We start from the raw sequence: 21,399 nt of genomic DNA on the forward strand, positions 1-21,399 counted from the left end.
AGAACAAAATGACTGCCTCCAAGCTCATTATTATAAGTAGCATCTTATTAGAAATAGTTCAACTAAAGCACAATGGTTTCTTTCTAGCCAGGGGTCTGAAATGGCTTCTAAGGGACGGGAACTGACGAATCATTTCCAGAGTGAAGGAACTCCTGTCATGATTGGTAAGTTTGACCATCTTGGGCTCTTTGGATAGAGTGTAAAACTTATCATTGATAGATCTACTGTCATACAAGCTCAATCTGTTAAAAAATATTTTAAAATTTATTTTTATTCAATATGTATGTCTGAGTATTAAAAAAAAAACCCAGGTGATAGAATGTACCAAAATGGTTATAGTCATGAAAAGAAGGAAAGGCTGAGAAAAGGAATCATGGCTGTGTTTAAGCATCTAAGTAGCCGGGGGCAACGTGGAGAAGAGATGGCTATCTTACAGCATGGCCATCCTAAGACTGTCCAAATTGCTAACCTTTCTGGGCTTTATTTGTAAAATAAGAGGATTGGGCTGGCTGATTTAAAGATGCTGATTCTGTAAAGGACTTGTTCCTAGAAGCCAGAAAGTAAGCTAAGAGTGTGTACGGAGCTGAGGGAGGCAGATTTCAGCAAAGCAGCAGAAAGACCTTAATGAGTGGCCGGGCTGTGCCACTGGAGGTACAGAGCAGTGGCAGGATGGCCACCTGCTGAGAGGGACTACAGCATGACTGCCACTCTGCTCAGAGAAGGCTGGGCCCGCTGGCCCTTCCTAGGTCACCTGATAAGTAATCCCATAAATCGTGGCATTTTTGACTATACAAGGAGACTTCTAAAAGTTCATAGAGAAATTAGATTATCTTTTTCTTTTAAGTTAGGGGGAGGCTTATATTTCAGATTCTATTATCTTTCAATTCCATGTTTTCCCATGAACCTTGTGGAGCCTCTCATGAATATAACTTTCTGTTTGAAATGTAATTGTTTCTTAGCAAAATATTCTGTTGTCTTTTTTAGTCTAGGCTGATCCATTTTAATGCTGCTTGAAGTCATTTAATCACTATTTTCAAATTGAAGTTGAATAAGAACTTGGATAACATCTTCTTTTTTCACATTTTCTCTCATAGGGGGAGGAGTTTTGGCCCATACAATATTAGGAGTTGCATGGAATGAGATTACAGGGCAAATAAAATTTCTGATTCTAGATCCACATTATACAGGTGCTGAAGATTTGCAAGTTATTTTGGAAAAGGTAAGCTGTCTGTTCATTTATTCAACTTAAATGCCACTACTACTTGATTGTGAGTTTGTCATCGTGTGGTGGCTTGTGTGTTGCTGTGATGCCGGAAACTATGTCACTGGTATTGAAATACCAGCAAGGTCACCCAACATGAACAAGCTTCAACAGAGCTTTCTGACTAAGAACAGACTATGAAGAAGAGATAATTTTGAGGAATTCGCCATCAAAAACCTTATGACTAGCAGCAGAACACTGTCAGATCCGAAGGCCTAAAGAAGAGATCATTGTCTGAGATAGTGCCAGAATATGAGCCCCTCAGGGCAAAACCCACACCAAACTCACTGCGTTAATTCAATGCAGACTCTTAATGATCCTATAAGACCGGGTAGAACTGCCCCCCTGTGGGTTTCTGAGACTATGATTCCTTATAGGAGTAGAAAGTCCCATCTTTCTTCCGAGACGTAGCTGGTGGTTTCCACCTGCTGATCTTACTCTTGGTAGCCCAATGCATAAGTACTATGCCACCAGGTCAGAAGGCCCTGAAAACATGACTGAGGAAGAGCTGCCGTCTTAAAGTAGAGTTGACTAGAATGAGGTGAATGGAGTACAGCCTGTGGGAGTAAAGCCTTTGGGACCTTCATTTGCTGATGGGGCACGACAACTCCAAATGAGAAGAAACAGTTGTAAAAATCTAATAATCAGAACTTGGAATGTATGAAGTATGAGTCTAGGAATATTTGAAGTCATCAGAAATGAAATGGAACACATAAAGATCAATTAGCCTAGGCATGAGCTGAAATGGATTGTTATTGGCCATTTTTAATTAGAAAACCATATGGCTTACTATTCTGAGATGATAAAATCAATAGGAATGGTGTTTCCAGGGGGAAAAAAAGAGGAATAGTGTTGCATTCTTGATCACAAAGGGCATTTTAAGATCAATCATGAAGTACAAAGCTGTCTGTGATAAGATAATGTTTATCTGCATATAAGGAAATCCAATCAATACAACTATTATTTAAAATCGTGGACCAACAACTAAAGCTAGGGATGAGGAAATTGGAGAATTCAACCAAGATTTTCAGTCTGAAATTGATCAAATATGCAATCATGATGCATTGATAATTATTGGTGATTGGCATGGAAAAGCTGGAAACAAAGAAGGAATGATCGTTGGAAAACATGGTCTTGGTGGTACAAACGAAGTTTGAGATCACATGATAGAATTTTCCAAGACCAATGACTTGCTTATAGCAGATGCCATTTTCAACCATACAAATGGTGACTACACATGGATTTCTCCAGGTGCAATGCACAAGAATCAAATTGACTACCGCTCTGGGAGTTGATAATAGAGAAGCTTAACTAGGACAAGAGCTGACGATGGAGTAGACCATAGGTAGATTCATGTGGAACCTGAAGAACATTAAAGCAAGTTCACGAGAGGCAAAATACAACCTTGAGTCTATCCCACCTGAATTTTGAAAACACCTCAAGATTTCTTTCTTTCTTTTTTTTAGTTGAATATGATTTATCGTGCTTTTTGTTTGTTTTTTAGATGACGGGCGGCAAACAGCCTCCTAACATAGAACAGAGGCAGGTGGGCCCCGTATCAGGGCCAAACAAAGCAGTGGTCATGTGCATTGCACCCATGCAAACCTTCCACTTGTAATCTTTTTCTTACATTTCTGTGGTTATACATACTAAGAAGAGCTGTTCAGTCACCACCACAATCAATCACCAAACCCTTGTCCTTAACCTTTTTTTAAAAATCATTTTATTGGGGGCTCGTACAACTCATCACAATCCATACATCCATCCATTTTGTTAAGCACATTTGTACATTTGTTGCCATCATCATTTTCAAAATACTTTCTTTCTACTTGAGCTCTTGGTAAGAAAATTTTTTTTGCATTGAATATTAGCGACAGAAAACTTGATGAGCTGTGGGAAACATCAAGAACATCATTCATGGAAGCAAAAGGTCATAAAAAATGGGAAAGGAAAAAAGTGGATGTCAGAAGAGACTATGAAATTTGCTTAGTCATAGAGTAGCTAAGGCAAATGGAAGAAAAGATGAAGTCAATGAGGTGAGCAGATGGTTTCAAAGGGCAGCCCAAGAAAACACAGTAAAATATTGTAAGGAAATGTACAATGACCTAGAGTTAGAAAACCAAAAGGGAAGAACACACTCGGCTTATCTTAAACTGAAAGAACTGAAGAAAAAAAAGTCACGCCTCGAGTTGTAATATTGAAAGATTCTGTGGGCAAACTAGTGACTGATGTAGGAAGCATCCAAAGAAGGTGGAAAGAAAGTACTGAGTCACTGGACCAAAAAGCACTAGTGGGAATTCTGTCATTTCAGGAGGTAGCATATAAGCAAGAAACAATGGTATTGAAGAAGTTCGAGCTGCACAGAAATTATTAGAAAAAACAAAGCCCCAGGAATTGATGAAAATGCCAATTGAAATGTTTCAACAAGCTGATGGAGTACTGGAAGCATTCATTCGTTTATGCCAGGAAATTTGGAAGACAGATTTTTAGACGACTTGAAGAGACCCATATTTGTACCCATTCCAAAGACAGGTGACCCCACAGAATGCTCAAATTATAGGATAGTATCATTGATACCACCTGTAGGCAAAATTTTGCTGAAGATCATCCAGCAACTGTTGTAGCAGTATATTGACAGGGAGTTACCATAAGTTTAGGGCTGGATTCAGAAGAGGATGTGGAACAGGAGTATCACTGCGGATGTCCGATGGATCTTGGTTGAAAGCAGAGAATACCAGATGTTTACTTGTGTTTCACTGACGAAGCAAAGACTTTGTGCTGTGTGGATTATAACTGTGGACAGCCTTGAGAAGAATGGGAATTCCTGAACATTGGATTGTACTCATGAGGAACCTGTACATGGTCCAAAAAGCAAGCACTTACTTGCCTATGCCACAAAATTTGGAAGACAGCTACTTGGCCAACTGACTGGAAGAGATCCATATTTGCACCCAATCCCAAGATGAGTGACCAACAGAATGTTCAAATTATAGAATATCATTAATATAACACTCAGAATTTTGCTGAAGATCATCCAACAATGGTTGCAGCAGTACATTGATAACGAGGTGGCTGAGGTTCAGGCCGGATTCAGAAGAGGATGTGGAACAAAGGATATCATTACTTAGGTCAGATGGGTCTTGGCTGAAAGTGGAGAGTGCTAGAAAGATGCTTACTTGTGATTAGTTGACCATGCAACAACATTTGGCTATGAGGATCATAACAAATTATGTATGGGTAGCCTGAGAAGAATGGGAATTCTAGAACAATTTATTGTGCTCATGTTGAACCTTTACATGAATTGTATTAGGCTGTGTTAGAGAAACAAAACCAGTGACCTACATACACGCACATACATGTGTGTGTGTGTATGAAAAATCTTAATATGAAGAAGGCAGCCCAGCCCAGTCCAAATCAAGACCATGGGTCCAATGCTACTCTGAGCATTCTTCACATTCATGTGGCACAGTGATTCTCAACCTTCCTCATGTCATGACCCTTTAATACAGTTCCTCATGTTTGACCCCAACCACAAATTATTTTCATTGCTATTTTGTAACTGTAATTTTGCTAGTTATGAATTGTAAATATCTTATATTCAGATGTATTTTCATTGTTATAAATAGAACATAAAGCATAGTGATTAATCACAAAAACAATATGTAATTATGTATTGTGAAATATTTATTTCTAATGACAAATGAAATTTTGACTTGAAACATGGTGTAGCATGGGTAACAATCTTAATATAACAACAGTAAACTACATTGCTTGACAGTATGCATAAAAAGCCAAAATCTCAGTTCCTAAGACCATTGGAAATGTGAAAGGGTAGTTCAACCCCACAGGGGTCATGACCCACAGGTTGAGAACCGCTCATGTAGCAGAAGGTTGATGTAGAAGCATGAAGGGCGAGCTAGGAAGATCACTGGCTATTGGGTGCAGAGTTGGGTGGATTCAAGGTCAGTGGATGCAATGGTAAGGTGCTAATAGCTTCCAGGTTGGCCCCAGGGTCAACAGCCTACATGGATCCACCCTAGAGGTAGACAGAGTTCCAACTAGAGGGTTGGGGGGGAGGGGTACAAAGGGGCAGAGGCAGAGAAAGAGAAGTTCCTTATTAAAAGAAACTTTTATTAAAAGGCCACATCCCCAAAGAGGATAAGTTGAACTTCACCCCTACCCTTTCACACAAGTAAAAGTTGACATACATCTTATTGCCACATGGATCAAGAGGCAGTTGTGTGAATAGAACAAGGGTATACGGCATGGTTAAAAATCAGGAAAGGGTGTGACGGTTGCATCCTTTCACCATACTTAGTCAATCTGTATGCTGAGCAAATCATCAGAGAAGCTGGGTTATTTGAAGACACAAGAATGCTGCATCAGAATTGGAGGAAATCTTATGAACAGCCTACAATATACAGATGACATAACTTTGCTTGATGAAACTGAGGACTTGAAGCACTTGCCGTTAGAACTCAAGGGTTCCAGCCTTCAGTATGGGTTACAACTCAACATCAAGAAGACCAAAATCCTCACAACTGGACCAGTAGGTACCTCCCTGATAAATGAAGAAAATATTTCATCTTACTTGGATCCATAATCAGTGTTCTTGGAAGCAGCAATCAGAGACTGAATGGCACCTTGCATTGGATAAATATGCTGCACGAGTCCTCTTTAAAGTATTGAAAATAAAGGGAGTTACTGTGAGGACGAAAATGGTCCAAGCCATGGTACTTTCACTTGCCTCGTGTGCATATGAAAGTTGGACATTAAATAAGGAAGACCGTGGAAGAATTGATGGTGATGGTAAAGAATATTGAAAGTACCATGGACTGCCAAAAGGAAAAACAAATCTGTCTTAGAAGTAGCACAGCCGGAATACTCCTTAGAAGCAAGCACAAGGAGACCTCGTCTTACATACTTTGGAGAATTGTCAGGAGAGACTAGTCCCTGGAGAAGGATGTCATACTTGATAAAGGGGTACCAAGGAAGAGGAAGACCCTCCTCAAGGCGGACTGACACTGGCTGCAGCAATGGGCTTAAACCTGACAACTGTGAGGAGGGTGCAGGACTGGCCAGTCTTCTGTGCATAGGGTCACTGTGAGTTAAACCAACTTGATGGCACCTAGCTGGTAGTTTTTACCTGAAAGCAATGTATTAAGGAAAAAGAATCGGTAATGGCATGAGAATGGAAAGTAGAATGATCATTTTTCCCTTTGTGATTTTATAACTAAATATTATAGAATTCAAAAGTTTTAAAACCTATCTTAGGTTTTCCCATTGCTTATTTGAAATTCATATCTCTAAATTATAAAATCATTTAGCATTTGGTTCCAAGATTCTCCTAACTGAACCTCATATGTTACTATTTAAATCATGGAGTCCTATAACTTTATAAAAGCTTTTTTCTTTTCTCCTGAATCTAGGGCTGGTGTGGATGGAAGGGCCCAGACTTTTGGAACAAGGATGCTTACTATAATTTATGTCTTCCTCAGCGACCACAAGTTATTTAAAATACCTTGGATTTAAAATACTATAGTAAAGTTAAGCTATACATGTGTTAATAAAGAGTAAGTTTCCCTTCGAATTCTATTCTGGGTGTAATTGATGGTTTAAACCATGATGTTTTTCTTCATTGTTGTAAATAATGAACAAAGGAAAGCATTCTTTAGACACATCTTTAATAACTTAAAAGACAAGGCATGCACAAAAATAGAAGCATGTAAAATACATGTATCTTTAAAAGTTATCTTCACCTGGAAGAAAATTTTCCTCTTGAGAAGGAGTTATACACACTGAGGAGCCAAAAGCCACAGCTGAGACCGGAGCACATCTCCAGGAAGGCCTGTCCAGTCTCTTCCTAACCAGCACAACATCTGTTCCAAAACAGCAAGCACAGATGCACGTTGTTAGTGTTGTTAGTTGTCACCAGTCCTGACTCATGGTCCCCACCTGTGCAGAGCAGAACTGCCCCACAGGGTTTTCAGGGCTATGGTCTTTGGATGCAGATCGCTAGGCCTATTTTCCACAGGTGGGTGTGAACCACGCGTTTTTGAGTTAGTGGTCCAGTACTAACCACACAAAAAACAAACTCCCTGCCATGACTCAATGCTGACTCAGAGCAACCCTACAGGGCGCGGTAGAACCGGCCCTGAGAGTCTCGGAGACCAACTGCTCACCAGAGTAAAGAGCCCCGTCTTCAAACTGTGGACCTAGCAGCTCACAGCCCAATGCAGGACCACTGTGACGCCACTTAGGCCGATAGTAAACATCAAAACCTTTTTCAGAGCCCCCAATAAAATGATTAAAAATAAAAATTAGCCAATGAAACTCCCAGGGATATCTATCTCTCTCTTTCTATCTCTCTCTCTCTCTCTCACTCCCACACACAAAAAAAGGAACCAGAACAGCCAAACAATCTTGAAAAGGAAAAAAATCACCCACTAAGGGGGATGAATAACAGAATTGCAGGTGAACGGATGCGTTGGATGGTGTAAGATACAGCAAAAAATAATAGTAATATATAATCATAAGGGTTCCTGGTGGGTAGTGTGGGGGAGGGAGGGCATAAAGGGGAGCTGATATCAAAGAGTTCAAGAAGAAAATGTTTGAAAATGATGGGGGCAGCAATTGTACAATTATGCTTGATCTAGTTGAATTATGGGCTGTTGTATCTGTAAGAGCTCCCAATGAAATGATGGGGGGACTTCTTAAAACTTTTTCTCCCCAACCTTCTATGAAGGGTCATTTTTGGTCACTTAAGAATATAATAGTAGTAATTTTCCAGGATCAAAATATTTTAACAAAAGAAGAGTGCCAATATTAATGTGCACATTAAATAGGGTGTTCACATAAACCCTCTGACAGGAAGAAAGCAGCTGTACATTACTTACCAACACTTCCTCTTCCTGTTTGTGCTTTCTGTACTTCCAGCACCTCGTTTCTGTCTGAGCACTGACACACAGTGGCCCTTGCTAGAGGGCTCGCGTGGCTTTTCACTCTGCATACATTTAATGATGGTAAGAAACTTGGCACATTCCACAAATCCAGAAGACCAAGCAAGATCTTCAGCTGTTTGCCCGTTCTTATTACATAAGCTAAAATTAAGATAAAATTTGGTAGATTAATAATAAAAAGTGATCATTGAGTAGTGACTTTTCTATCTTCCCAACAAAGGAGTTCTGAGCTCATTCAGACTAGGCAGTTGCAAAACTTCCCGTTGGTAAAGGAAGCAGAGAGACTTGCACGGCGGCCGGCAGAGAACCTGGCAAAGAGAGGGCTTTGTGATTTTAAATTCATGCAACAGTGTTTGGGGTCTGATAGAATGAATCAGTACCCAAAGGAAGTCAGCAAGAACTTCTATAGAAAGAAATGTTTCTAAACCAACGCTGCAGTGGAATGCTGCCATGATAGAGAAGCAGAATTACACCTCTGGTTGCTAGGAATCCATTTTTTTCCCTTAATTTGAGCATTATAGGATATCCTCATTGGCATAAATTGACATTGACACAAAGCCCACGTCCCAGATCAGCATCATTTTTACAGCGCAAGTAATGAAACCTCATTTTGATTAGTGTATTATAAGGAAATATGAAGCCAATCTACTTACTCAATTTGGGCATCTCTGGCTACAAGCAAGCTAAGGCATTCCAGACTCCCAGCTTTAGCTGCCTTGTGTAGAGGAGTTTCTCCAAAAACATCCTTCAGGGTAAGAGAATATATTTCAGAGGCTCTCCCCAGAACACGTCCTTGCAGGAAATTAGTAGGTGAAGTCCAATATTGGTCATTCCAGGAAGCGAGTTAGAACTGCACTGCGCCAGTTGGAATGCTTAAAGCCAAGCTTCTATTTTTAATAAGTTTCCTTACTGTGCTATTTAATATAGTTAGTTGTGGGATACAGAAAGATTTCTCTCAAGTTGTCTCCCCTAAATATATGCCAAACCTAAGACACTGCTTGCTACACATGGTAAATGACTATACACTTGGAGGTCAGTGCAGAGGTATTCTCCCTAAGGGTTTATCAGCCATCTAGAGCAGACTGTATAGTCTGTCCCACCCTAAGTAGGACCCACTCCCTTCTGATAAGGGTATTGGATTGTTCCCTTGAAGGAGAGCCCAGAGACAAGGCCAAACCCTCTCAAAAATGACCAAGATTAGGCAGCCATATTGAGTCTAGGGTCTTCCCATCTTGTCACGTGTACCCCTAATCCCTCCCCTTCCTATTGCGTGTACACCCCTAGCTCATCTCCTTCCTGTCATATGTATGCCTACTGCACAGCCCCTTCCTGTGATGTGTGTGGTTACCTGTAATCATGCCCCCAAAGATATATAAACCTTGTTAATAGATTGTTTCCCTGAAGGAGAGTCCAGGGATGTCAAGGATGACCAAGGTTAGGCTGCCATCTTGAGTTTAGGTTCTGCCCATATTGTCACCTGTGTACCCCTGGTCCCTCCCCTTCCTAATACGTGTACACCCCTACCTCATCCCCTTCCTGTCACACGTATGCCTATTGTACTGTCCCTTCCTGTAAAGTATGTGGTTACCTGTAATCACGCCCCTATGTGTATGCATAGACCTTACTTAGAAATAACGAAGAGACTCTCCTGCCCTCTCCTCCCACTTCCCCCCGTGGCCTACCAAGAAAGGCTGAGGTGAGCATGCTACTATGAAATGCGTCTGACTCCTTTATTTTACCTTCTCTCCTATCTTCTATGACTTTACTATGATCTTTATATATTATAACCGTACAATTGCTCCTACGGACCCCCATGGATGTTAAAGGCTGGTTTATTCTAACAGTTAATAAAAGCACTGTGAAGTCACATCTACCTATATTAAAACTTAAGAATTTATAAGAGCAAAATAGCCTTATATAGCTTTAAAAAAAAACAAACTAAAATTCGCTAGGTTTTACTTTTCAATGGAAGACACAGGCTACCATTGGAAAACGCTGTACGGCACTGTACTGACGGTACTTGCTACCCTGAAACTTCTGATTGGTAATGTGGGAGGGGCTCCTTCTGAAATCCGCTGGCGACCAAGCCTGTCGAGATGATAGCTGTAGCCACATGTGGCTTATGAGCACTTGAGCCTCCGCTCATCTGACTTGAGGTGTCCCCTAAGTGTAACATGCACACCAAATTGAGAAGATTCAGTATGAAGAGAATAATGTAAAACATCTCAATGTTTTTATATTGGTTACATGTTGGCATTGTTCTAAATGGGATTAAATTGCTAAAGTTAATTTCATATTCAATCTTATTAATGGAGCGGGCCGAGAAATGTTCTAATTGCAAAGGCGTTTTGCATTGTACTTCGAGGGGTCAGATCCATAGGCACTTTTACAGCAACGCGCAGAGCTGAGCGCATCAGAGCTTCAATGTGTGGATTTGTGGGGCGGGGAGGGTTAGCACATGGTAACAATCAGTTACCTAGTTACCTGCTGGTTGAGGTCAGCGCCTGTTTGCAGCTGCCAGAGAAGAAAGCAGGCCAGGCCGCCAGCAGCAGCCAGGTGGACAGGCGACTGTTCACAGGGGTCGGAGGGAGCGTTCACCGAGGTCCCCGTCTCCAGTAGGTGCTTCAGACTCTCCGTCTGCGAGAAGAGAACACATCCACGCATCTTACCCTCCTTTGTCCTGAACCGAACCCTCTCTCAGGGAGGGCGTGGGAAGCGGGAGGTGTCCACCCACCCCCCGCTTGACCCCCCCGACTCCAGAATTCTCCCTACGCCAAGAGGCTGGACACTGCAGCGCCCCGTGGTCAGTGCACCGCCACCCTCGCCCAGGGAAGCGTAAGCCTGCAGCACCGCAGCGTCCCGATTCTCACCTCCAGCTCGCCATCGAGTAAGTGCATTTCCCACCCAGAGCCGAGGCCGGAGCCCAGGGCGCGCAGGGCGGAGGTCAGCCGCAGCCGGCAGGTGGGAAGGCACGGGCCGGCCGGCGTGCAGGGGAACTTTAAATAGCGAGGGGCCTGCGGGCCCGCCCATCGCCGCCGCGCCCCAGCTCCGGCCGGCCCGGCCCCGCCGCGCAGCCCCTGGCAACGAGGCTTGCCCAGCACTGCCCGGCCGCACGTACGCAAACTCGGTCACTGGTCACCGGGAGACGCGGCCCCGGGAGGCCGCCGAGGGGGCGTGGCGCGGGTCCGCCCGCCGATTGGCCAACCGGGGCAGAAGCTGACCCGCCCACTTCGGGGCGGGGCCTCGGCGCCCCAGCACGCCTGCGCGGAGGCCGTGGGTGAGCCCGGAGAGCGGAGATGGGGGTGGCGGAGTGGCGGAGGCCGGCTGGTAGCGCGCTCAGTTTGACACGTCTCACTTGCCCGGCCCTCTCGCTCGCTTGAAGCAACCGCGGTCGTAGGTGAAGTGTCTGGTGCCTTGCACGCACGTAACCAGGAAACAAAGGATCTATAAGTAGCTTTCCGCCGGGGCAGCTTTGAAACCGCTCTGCGTGCGGCCGGCGCCTTGCAGGTTCCTTCCCCAGCCCCTGGGAAATGCCTTTCCTTCTGAGCCCTGGCCTGAGTGGGCTCAGCCTCTGTGGTTGGTACCTGCAAGTTTAGGAAAGAAACATGAAAACCGGGGGGTCTTAAGGAGCCCTTGGAAGGGAAGGGAGATTTGGGTGAGTCTAGGGGGATGGGATTGTTAACACTGGTGGTTGGTGACCACCCAAAGGTGCCTAGGACGAATTGCCTGGTTTTCAGCCGCTGACCACCTTGGTCCCTACTCAATTCTGACATGCATGGGGTCGCCATGATTTGTAATACACCCCTGGAGAGGGGAGGTTGGAGGTACCCTAAACTGGAATCGGGGAAGGTATCGCTCCTTGCACCACAGGATTCTACCCGCCCCATTCCCCAAAGTGCATCCTCATTCCCAACTTTCCTGCTTTAGGAGACCATTAAATCAACCACTCAGTAATGTAACCCAGAGGCTCAATACCTACGCCGTTCGACTTTTCACCTGGGGAAATATGAAGAACGCAAACGAGACTGTTTAACACGCGCTGCGGACCCACCAAAGGGGGAGGAGGAAACTCATTTGGGGAAAATGGCAAGGCCCAGAAATGGGTGTGGGCAGAGCTGACTGCCCACAATGGCACTGGGGAAGAAGCAGAAGTCAGGTTAGCCCTCTCGCCTTTATGTTGGTCAGAGCTGACCAACCTTTTCCCTTAAACTTTACATTTACCTGACCTCAATTAGCAAGTACTCATTTCAGATTAATCTAGCTAACAACAATTTTCTTACGATGTCCTCCTAATAAGCCACTATTGAATGTCCGGTGTCCGTGGAGAAAATCTATTAAGATTGTCGCTTTGGGAGGGAAGATGAAGGAAAGGCTAGACTATAGCTGCTAGAGTTCCCTTGAGTCAAACGAAAGACGGTAACCAGGAGATGAAGAGAATTCAAAGTGTGGAGTGGGGGGTATTAATGTTTTTTTATTGGGGAGGGGAGGGGCTGATAAGTTTAAACTTGTTGAATGCAAAACTGTTCTGAAATGTAAAACCACCACTTATTCCACATTTTAAAAAATTGTCCAAAAATAAAATTACCTCTTTGGTATCCCATAAAATAATTACCAGACCCTGACCTGTCCTGTATGCCAAGTATTGGAACTGGTCTGGTAGATTCCCTCCATAGCCACTGTTTGAATTGGACCCTGCTCTCTGGATTATATTGGTAAATCCAAGACTTGTCCCTGTTAATGATTCATTTCATAACATCATCTTTCTTAAATGATTAAAGATCAGCTCTTTGCACTATGAACACAGTTTTTGTTAGTGCCCTTTCCCCTTAAGGCTGTCAGTGGAGACTGCAGCCCTGATGGCATAGTAGTTACATATTAGGCTGCTAATTACAAAGTCCTCGGTTCGAAACCATCAGCTACTTCACCTGAGAAAGACGAGGCTTTCTATTCCCATAAAGAGTTACAGTCGTGAAAACTCATAGGGGGCGGTTCTACCCTGTCCTATAGGTTCACTATGAGTCAGCACTGACTCAATGGCAGTGAGTTAGTTTTTGTTTCTATGGAAACTAAGACCAGAAAGTTACTGAAAGAATTTGTCTGCAGCCATCTACTGCTCCCAGAAACATGTTTAAACATTTTGTTTGGAATGAACCTATGTGTGTTTACATGAATGAACTGGTACCCTAGTTGCAGTACTTTTTTAATTACATATTTTGTGTGTGTGTGTGTATATAAACATAATTAGAATCATACCTTTGTTCTGTGTTTTAAAATAGCTTAGCAATATGCTTTTATGATACGTAGAGGGAGCACTGCACAACAGAGATGAGTTGTTGGAGATATGTGAGAAAGAGAAGTCCTTATCACCAAGTTTTGTTTTCTCCTGTTTTATATTAACACAGGTTTACACAGATGCTCATTTTCAGGAATTCCTAAGCGATAAAAGGTATTACCAGAGGTGGTTTTAGAATGATAACCCTACGGACTGCCGTTCACCGTGTACTGGGATCTTTGTGTGGTAGCTGCCCGTTTCCCATGAGTCTGGTGATTACTTCTGACTCCCTGAGACATTTCAGTAGTGCATACACTTCACAAGAAATGAGAGGTTTATAAGCAATTTTTTCTCCTCTCCTCCCTTGTCTTTTTCCTTTCAGGCCTTCAATGGAGACTTAGGTCTAGCAATTTTCCTCTCAGATCTAACAGTCTTGAGAGTACAGCCTCAAAAAAAGATATATCTATCAATGTTCATTGCAACACTATTTACCGTAGCCCAAAGGCAGAACCAATCTAAATGACCCTCAACAGATGCTGTTTGACTCTTTGACCTTTGAGTTTAAGTGGACCCTCACCATAATCCTAATCATTAAGCAGAACCTCAGCCTTTGAACAAGGTGGTCATGGAGAGACAGGGGGAAAGATGATCAGCAAAACCAGTCAGTGACAGCATAGTAGGATAACATGTGCTCATGGCTTCCTGCTTTCATGCCATCCTTGTTCCAGCCACTGGTGGACAGCAGTCGCTCTAAGTTAACTATTTACTTTCCTATCAAGTATTAAGTCTATTGCTAACAGTACTTCAGAAAATGCCAGCCGAGCATTTAGTTTGCCTTGAATAAAAGACCTGAAAGTGTGACTAACAATACCTCGTTTCCTCTGTAACACACATTGAGGCACTTTGCCCTGATCACTTCGGTTGGCTCACACCAGTTGAGTCCATTGCCTATGGAGAATTCTCAGATTTTTTTCCCCTCCTAAAGCTGTAGAGATTATTATAAGTGGGGGAAAGTTTCTTTTTAAGAAAATGAAGTTTCCCCTCAGGACCAATAATGAGAGTAGTGATACCAGGAGGGGAAGGGTGCTTGCCACAATGGATGTTTGGATTATGATAAGAGCTGTATGAGCCCCCAATAAAATGATTTTTAAAATGTTTTGAAAATGATGGCAACATGTACAAATGTGCTTATAAAACAACAACAAAGCGGGGAGGGGGGAGTTAAGTTTAATACTTTCAAAATTATAAATAAGAACAAATTGGTTTTAATACAAGGCATTCAAAGCAGGTGTGAATAAGTCAAAAGATGTGGAGAGGGTTCTACCCTCAGGTTCCTTCAAGAAATATTTTGAAATTGATGCTTCAGTTTACTGAGACCCATGATTTTAGGCCTGAAATACTGGGAAATGGAAATACGTTGTTTTAAATACACATTGAATGTTTTAAGTGCCCAGATATATATACTCTTATGTGAATTTCCCCTTTGACTCTTGTCAGTTTCAAGCACACCAAATAAGAATATTACATCAACTGTGGAACTTCTTTCATGAAAAAGACATAAAAAGAGTAGGTGACTATGTCTTTAAAAGAAGCACACGAGGGGGCTTCAAAGGTCCATGGGAAAATTCCATTGTCTTTTAATTCCACTTTCCCATGGACGTTTTGAAGCTCCTTTGTGTGTGTATGCAAATTTTTCTATCATAAAACTTGAAACTCATGTTTTTTTAATTTTTCAGTTTAGTGTTTTATTAAGAAGCAAAGTACCTCAGGATCAGGATCAGGAAGCATGAGGGTGGTCTCCATCTTTAGTGTAGGACAGCTCTCTCAGCCGCTCTCCTCCATGCTTGCCTCCTCTCAGCCTCCTGAAGACAAGGCCTCTTCTTAGCCCCCTCGGGCCAGGCTCCATCAGATCAAGCACTTGTCAGCTGCACCCCCTCAGAAAGGCTTCTTGGGGCCCTGTCACGTGTCACCATAGCTTCCACCACAAGTTCTCTCTGGGCCCGTTGCTGCTGCCAGACCACTTCCTGGCCTGCTCCTGTCTTCAGTATTTTGTTTTTGTTGTTTTATTACTCATTTTATTGGGGGCCTCTTACAAATCTTCTAACACTTCATCACTCCATAGTGTTAAGCACACTTTTACATATATTGCCATCAACGTTTCCAAAACAATTTCTACTTGAGCCCTTGGTAGCAGCTCCTCTTTTTCCCCTTTCCTCCCCTTACCCCCCACATTCATAAATCCTTGATCAATTATATATTTGTATTATTACTTCATATCTTACACTGATCATTGTCTCCTTTCACCCACCTTCCTGTTATTCATCTCCCCTGAGGGGTCTATACATCCAACCTTATGAGGGGTTTCCCCTTCTACCCCTGACCCCACCATCCCCCTACCCTTATGATAGCACTACTCCCACAACTGCTCCTGAGGGTTTTATCTGTCTTGAGTTCCATGTGTCGAGAGTTCTTATCGCTACCAATGTTTTCTTATCGCTGGTCTAGCTGGATGTGTAAGGTAGAACTGGGTCATGGTAGTGGGGGGAGGAAGCATTCAGGAACTAGAGGAATGATGTGTTTTGTCAGTGCTATGCTACACCCTGGTTGAATCATCCTTTCCTTGTAACCCCTCTGTGGGGGATGTCCAATCATCTACAGATTAGCTTTTGGTTTCCACTCTAACCTCCCTCTTTCACATCGATATAATTTTCTTTTGTATATTTTGATACATGTTGCCTGATATCTGCTCCCATTGACACCTCATGATCACACAGACTGGTGTGCTTTTTCCATGTAGGCTTCTTGCTTCCCTGCTTTTTAGAAGCTTGTTTAACTTCAAGCCTTAATAAAAATGCCAGATGCTATAACTTTTGATAGCCAGTCACCATCGCCTTTCTGCACCACATTTGTACATGTACCCATTTTGTCTTCATTAATCTTGTTGTGAAATTGAGTATCAAAGAATGCTAGGTTATTAGAACAGAATTTTCTTGTGTTAAGGGAGGCCTTAAGTAGAGGCCCAAAGCCTGCCTGCTATCTTAATACTAAACATATAAATGCATGTACATAGGCCTCTCTCCCATTCATTATAAATTAACATATTTACATATATATGTACCTATAGCTATACCTCTATAAATAGCTTCTGTCTCCTACTTCTTTCTTCTATTTTCTTTCACCTGCCTCCTATCCCACTATCATGTTTACCCTCCATTAGGCTCTCAGTAATTACACTCAGATACATCACACTTGATCAAATCCCACCAGGCATTCTACACCCTCCTCACCATTGATTTTAGATCACTTGTTGTTCCCTTGTCCCTGGTTTGTTGGCTCCCTCCTTTCTTTCCCCCATCTCCCCCTCTCCCATATCCCCTTGGAACCCAGAACATGATAGTGGGACAGGATGAAAGTAAAAGGAAATAGAGGAAAGAACTAGGAGGCAAAAGACATTTATAGAGGTCTAACTATAAGCACATACATATATAAATATATTTTTATGTAATGATAGGAATATAGTTCTGTGTGCATATACTTATATGTTAAATGTTAAGGTAACTGATGGAAATTGGACCTACTCATGTCCTCCCTCAACACAAGAACACTTTGTTCTAATAACCTGGCATTCTGTGATGCTCACCTTCCCAACACAATCACTGAAGACAAAATGGGTACATAAGAAAATGTGGTGAAGAAAGCTGATGGTGGCCAGCTATTAAAAAATTATAGCATCTGAGGTCTTAAAGGCTTGAAGCGGCCATGTAGCTAGTTGAGAAGCAACAAAGCCCACATGGAAGAAGCACACCAGCCTGTGTGATCATGAGGTGTTGACAGGAACAGGTATCAGGCATCTCAAGACCCCAAACAATTATATCAAAGCAACCGAGGTGGGTCGGGTGGAAACCCAAAGCCCACCTGTTAACAATTGGAAATTGCCTCACAGAAGGGTCACAAGGAAAGGATGAGCCAGTCAGGGTGCAGTACAGCAGTGACAAAACATACAACATTCCTCTAGTTCTGTAATCCTTCCTCTTCCGCACTATCATGACCCCAGTTCTGCCTTACAAATCCGGGTTGACCAGAGAATGTACACTGGTACATATAAGACCTCTCCGGAGACCCAAGGCCCAAGTGTCGGCCAATGGAGATCCCCTCATAGAGGGGTTTAGGAGAGGAGATGGGTTAATTAGGGTGTGAGGTAGTATCGATGAAGAACACAGCTTTCCCCCAGATCCTGGATGCTTCCTCCCCCCAACTACCATGATCCGAATTCTACCTTGCAGGGCTGGATAGGACAGAGGCTGTACACTGGTACATATGAGGGTTGGAGGTACAGGGAATCCAGGGTGGATGATACCTTCAGGACCAAGGGTGTGAGGGACGATGCTGGGAGAGTGGAGGGTGAGTGGGTTGGAAAGGGGGAACTGATTACAAGGATCCACATGTGACCTCTTCCCTGGGAGAGGGACAGCAGAGAAGGGGGGAAGGGAGACTCCGGATAGGGCAAGATATGACAAAATAACGAGGTATAAATTACCAAGGGCATATGAGGGAGGGGGGAAAGGGGAGGGAGGGGGGGGGGAAAGAGGACCTGATACAAGGGGCTTAAGTGGAGAGCAAATGCCTTGAGAATGATTGGGGCAGGGAATGTATGGATGTGCTTTATACAATTGATGTATGTATATGTATGGATTGTGGTAAGAGTAGTTTGAGTCCCTAATAAAATGTAAAAGAAGAAAAGAGAAAAAAATGATTAGGGCAAAGACTGTACAGATGTGCTTTATACAATTGATGTATGTATATGTATGAACTGTGAAAAGAATTGTATCAGCCCCAATAAATTGTTATAAAAAAAAAACAACACCTCTCCACACACAGGATCCAGGATAGGTAAACCCCTCAGGAGCAATAATGGGAGTAGTGATACCATAAGGAAAGGGGGAAGGTGGGAGTAACCGATCACAATGATCAACGAATAACATCCCCGCCAAGGTGAAGAACAATAGAAATGTGGGTGAAATGAGACAGCTGTCGGAGTAAGACATGAAAAAATAATAATTTATAAATTATCAAGGGTTCATGAGGGATGGAGGGTGGGGGAGAGAGAGAGAAAACAAAAGAGCTGATACCAAGGGCTCACGTAGAAAGAAAATGTTTTGAAAAGGATGATGGCAACATATGTACAAATGTGCTTGACACAATGGATGTATGGATTGTTATGAGAGCTATAAGAGCCCCCAATAAAATGATTTATTAAAATTTAAAAAATAAAACATTAGCTGGATATATAACAGCTTCAAAAGATATGCATTCACAGTGATAATGATCATATATTTTAAAGACACAGGATTAGATTCAAAGCTTAGTTCTACCATTCACGAGCAGCAAGAATCTAGGTAAGCAGCTTTCCTTTTTAACCCCCTTCAGTTTAATCACTGTTAATTGTTTTATAACAACATTGTTAATACTAGCTATAAATTGAAAGAAATTTAAAGGTCTAACAGTAATATAATTGATAAATAAATTTTGTAGTATGCACAAAATAGAATATAGTCATTAAAAATCAAATTATAAAGCATATTGAATGTTAGTGAAATACTTCACAGTAAGAGATAAAATACCCCTCCAGATCCCTTAGCCCTCAAACCTAACAGTGGTCTGAGGGGCTTAAAGAAAAAAGGAGGAAAGTGACACTGAAGTGGACTTGGAGTCTGTGACAAACAAGCTCACTTCAAACAATAACACACACACACACACACACAAAAGACTACATACGATCTACATTAAAGGGATATTTGCACGCCTGAAAATAAAAATACATACTACTGACATACAGCAAAAAAAGAGATAAAATACATAAATATCATACGAATATTTACATTTTCATAAACAACTGCATCTATAGATGGCATCTTTATGTATCCTATACAATAGAATATGTACACAGTTTTAGTTGGATAACTTGAGGGCAGGTTATTTTTTTCTACGTTTATACTTTCTGTAATTTCAAAATTTTTACAGTAGGTTAAATTACTTATAAATAAGAAAAATAGTTCAAGTATTTAATATATTAACTATTTTTAATTCAAGCCTCCATTTTGGAAATAATTATTCACCAATATGTGTTCAGGTGATCTAATTACCATCCTCTTGTTTAACTGAACTATAACTAATATCATACAATTCATTTGTTCAGTCATATCAAGAAAGCGTGAAAATTATTGACAATCATCTTGGGAACCTTTTCTTCTTGTATCCATGGGTGTAGACTCCCCATCCCTTCTACCCCCTTCCCTTGAGTGCCCTGAGGGAGTCATTGATCTACCTATTGTCTTCATCAACCCACCCATCCTGGTTTCCCTATACAGGTAGACATACATATTAGGGGCATAAAGCAAATAAGGACCCAGAAACCATAACAACATAAGACAGAGAAAGACCTCAATCTGAGAGAAAGCAGAGAATATTTAAAATATAGAAGGAACTCACAAGGAGCTCAAAGGGAGATCTGTTGGCAAGTTGTTACAGTCCTGCCTAACTACAGGGGCTAAAATCCCCTGTAGGAGGCTCTCTGATACTAGCACTGTTTAAATTCCTTGTGAATGGGTATTGGGTAATAGTGCCTGCCAGGTCAGTTGTTAGAAAGCACCAGCCAGTGAGCAGGAGAGAGGAGACAGAGGCCCAGTATGGCCATGAAGAGTCCCCGTCCTGGAAACCCACAGGCAGGTTCTCTCCGGTACTACAGGGTTACTATCAGTCTGAATCAACTCAATGACAGTGAGTGTTTTTGTTTGTTTCTTGAGAGATCATTCTAAATCCTTTTCTCATCAGAAAGCAACTCAAATCACACAGTTTCTTCTACGGTAGAATCCCGGACCTCAACACTAATCCGTTCTAGGAGCATCGAGATGTGATACAGTTGAGTTCGAATCAATGTTTCCCATAAGAAATAACTGAAAACAGATGACTCCATTCTCAACCACTAAGTTTTTACCCTAACCTTGCCTTTTTATACAAAACATTACACAGAAATTTCAAAGTAAATAAGTTCACAGTTAAATAATATAATTTAAGAAACACAACATTAAAAGAATTTTTAACAGCTACAGTGTGGCCCATACCTTGAGATGGATGAGGATCTGGATCTGTGGGCACGCAGGAGGAGGAGGAGGTGGGGAGACACTGTTTGCCAGGGGAAGCCCCTTCCATGAGATCAACTGGTGGCTATTTTACAGGAGTTTGTTTCCTTTCTGTAACTTTTTCTAAAAGGGTTTACTCAATTAGCAACAATACCGATAACACGGTTAACTAGTTCCTTATCATGATGATTCTCTTTTTTAAAAAAGAAAACTTTAAGACCCATGTTTTTTATCTAAAAGCAGTACAAAAACTAAGGGGAAAATAGCAAAATGCTTGAAACACAGCTGCAAAAGGTTTAAATAACACGTACTAACAACGGCCGAGTGACTGAAACACAAACTGCCTTTGTTTACAAAAATCATCTGTCGGGTCGGAATCTGATGTTTTGTTCATGTCAAAATCTGATTTTGCTAAGTACTGATGCAGCTGAGTACCGGGGTCCTGCTGTGATCGTAAAAGGGTTTTCCATCTCAAATGTGATCACTAGCCCCAGCCTTGCTGTGCGAAGGCTCCGACACAGAGGGAGAAGTGCAAGCGCCATCCTTGCCCAGCCTGCAGCAGGGCAGTGTCCAGAAAGGGTGGGCTAGTCGAAGGAATGCTGTCAACAGGAGGCCCCCAGCATGCTCTTGTGGGGACCTCACGGGCCGACTTCATACAAAGTGTGCAGCGATTGGCTAGATAAAGCAGCCCTGACTTCTGGAACAGCCTTGTTACACACAAAACTACTGCATCCTGGTTTGGGAAAATATCCCAATGAGTAGGGGAAA

At 42.3% G+C, this 21,399-nt stretch overlaps 3 protein-coding genes across 5 annotated transcripts in view; 2 read left to right on the plus strand and 1 right to left on the minus strand.

Annotated features, from left to right (window-relative positions):
* UFSP2 (UFM1 specific peptidase 2) overlaps window positions 1–6,839 on the plus strand; it is a 26,355-nt gene extending 19,516 nt beyond the window's left edge. For both annotated transcript variants that reach the window (XM_075556814.1, XM_075556815.1), the window contains exons 10-12: window positions 88–164; window positions 1,095–1,219; window positions 6,691–6,839. In XM_075556814.1, the coding sequence (XP_075412929.1) occupies window positions 88–164; window positions 1,095–1,219; window positions 6,691–6,777 (289 nt within the window). In that variant the 3' untranslated portion in view covers window positions 6,778–6,839. The remainder of the gene's footprint in view (window positions 1–87; window positions 165–1,094; window positions 1,220–6,690) is intronic.
* The window catches only part of ANKRD37 (ankyrin repeat domain 37), a 14,630-nt gene extending 3,308 nt beyond the window's left edge, over window positions 1–11,322 (minus strand). The window contains exons 1-5 of one of the 2 annotated variants that reach the window (XM_075556821.1): window positions 11,091–11,322; window positions 10,705–10,857; window positions 8,874–8,965; window positions 8,158–8,361; window positions 6,944–7,140 (exon numbers count right to left, since the gene is read on the minus strand). In XM_075556821.1, coding sequence (XP_075412936.1) covers window position 7,140; window positions 8,158–8,361; window positions 8,874–8,965; window positions 10,705–10,857; window positions 11,091–11,117 — 477 coding nt within the window. In that variant the 5' untranslated portion in view covers window positions 11,118–11,322 and the 3' untranslated portion in view covers window positions 6,944–7,139. Of the gene's footprint in view, window positions 1–6,943; window positions 7,141–8,157; window positions 8,362–8,873; window positions 8,966–10,704; window positions 10,858–11,090 lie in introns of those variants that run through there. The other variant, XM_075556820.1, reaches the window with a different exon arrangement.
* The window catches only part of LRP2BP (LRP2 binding protein), a 40,447-nt gene continuing 30,027 nt past the window's right edge, over window positions 10,980–21,399 (plus strand). The window contains exon 1 of the mRNA XM_075556816.1: window positions 10,980–11,107. The gene's annotated coding sequence lies outside the window, so the exon portion shown is untranslated. The remainder of the gene's footprint in view (window positions 11,108–21,399) is intronic.

This window comes from Tenrec ecaudatus, chromosome 8 (assembly GCF_050624435.1).
Source record: "Tenrec ecaudatus isolate mTenEca1 chromosome 8, mTenEca1.hap1, whole genome shotgun sequence".
Classification (NCBI taxonomy): domain Eukaryota; kingdom Metazoa; phylum Chordata; class Mammalia; order Afrosoricida; family Tenrecidae; genus Tenrec; species Tenrec ecaudatus.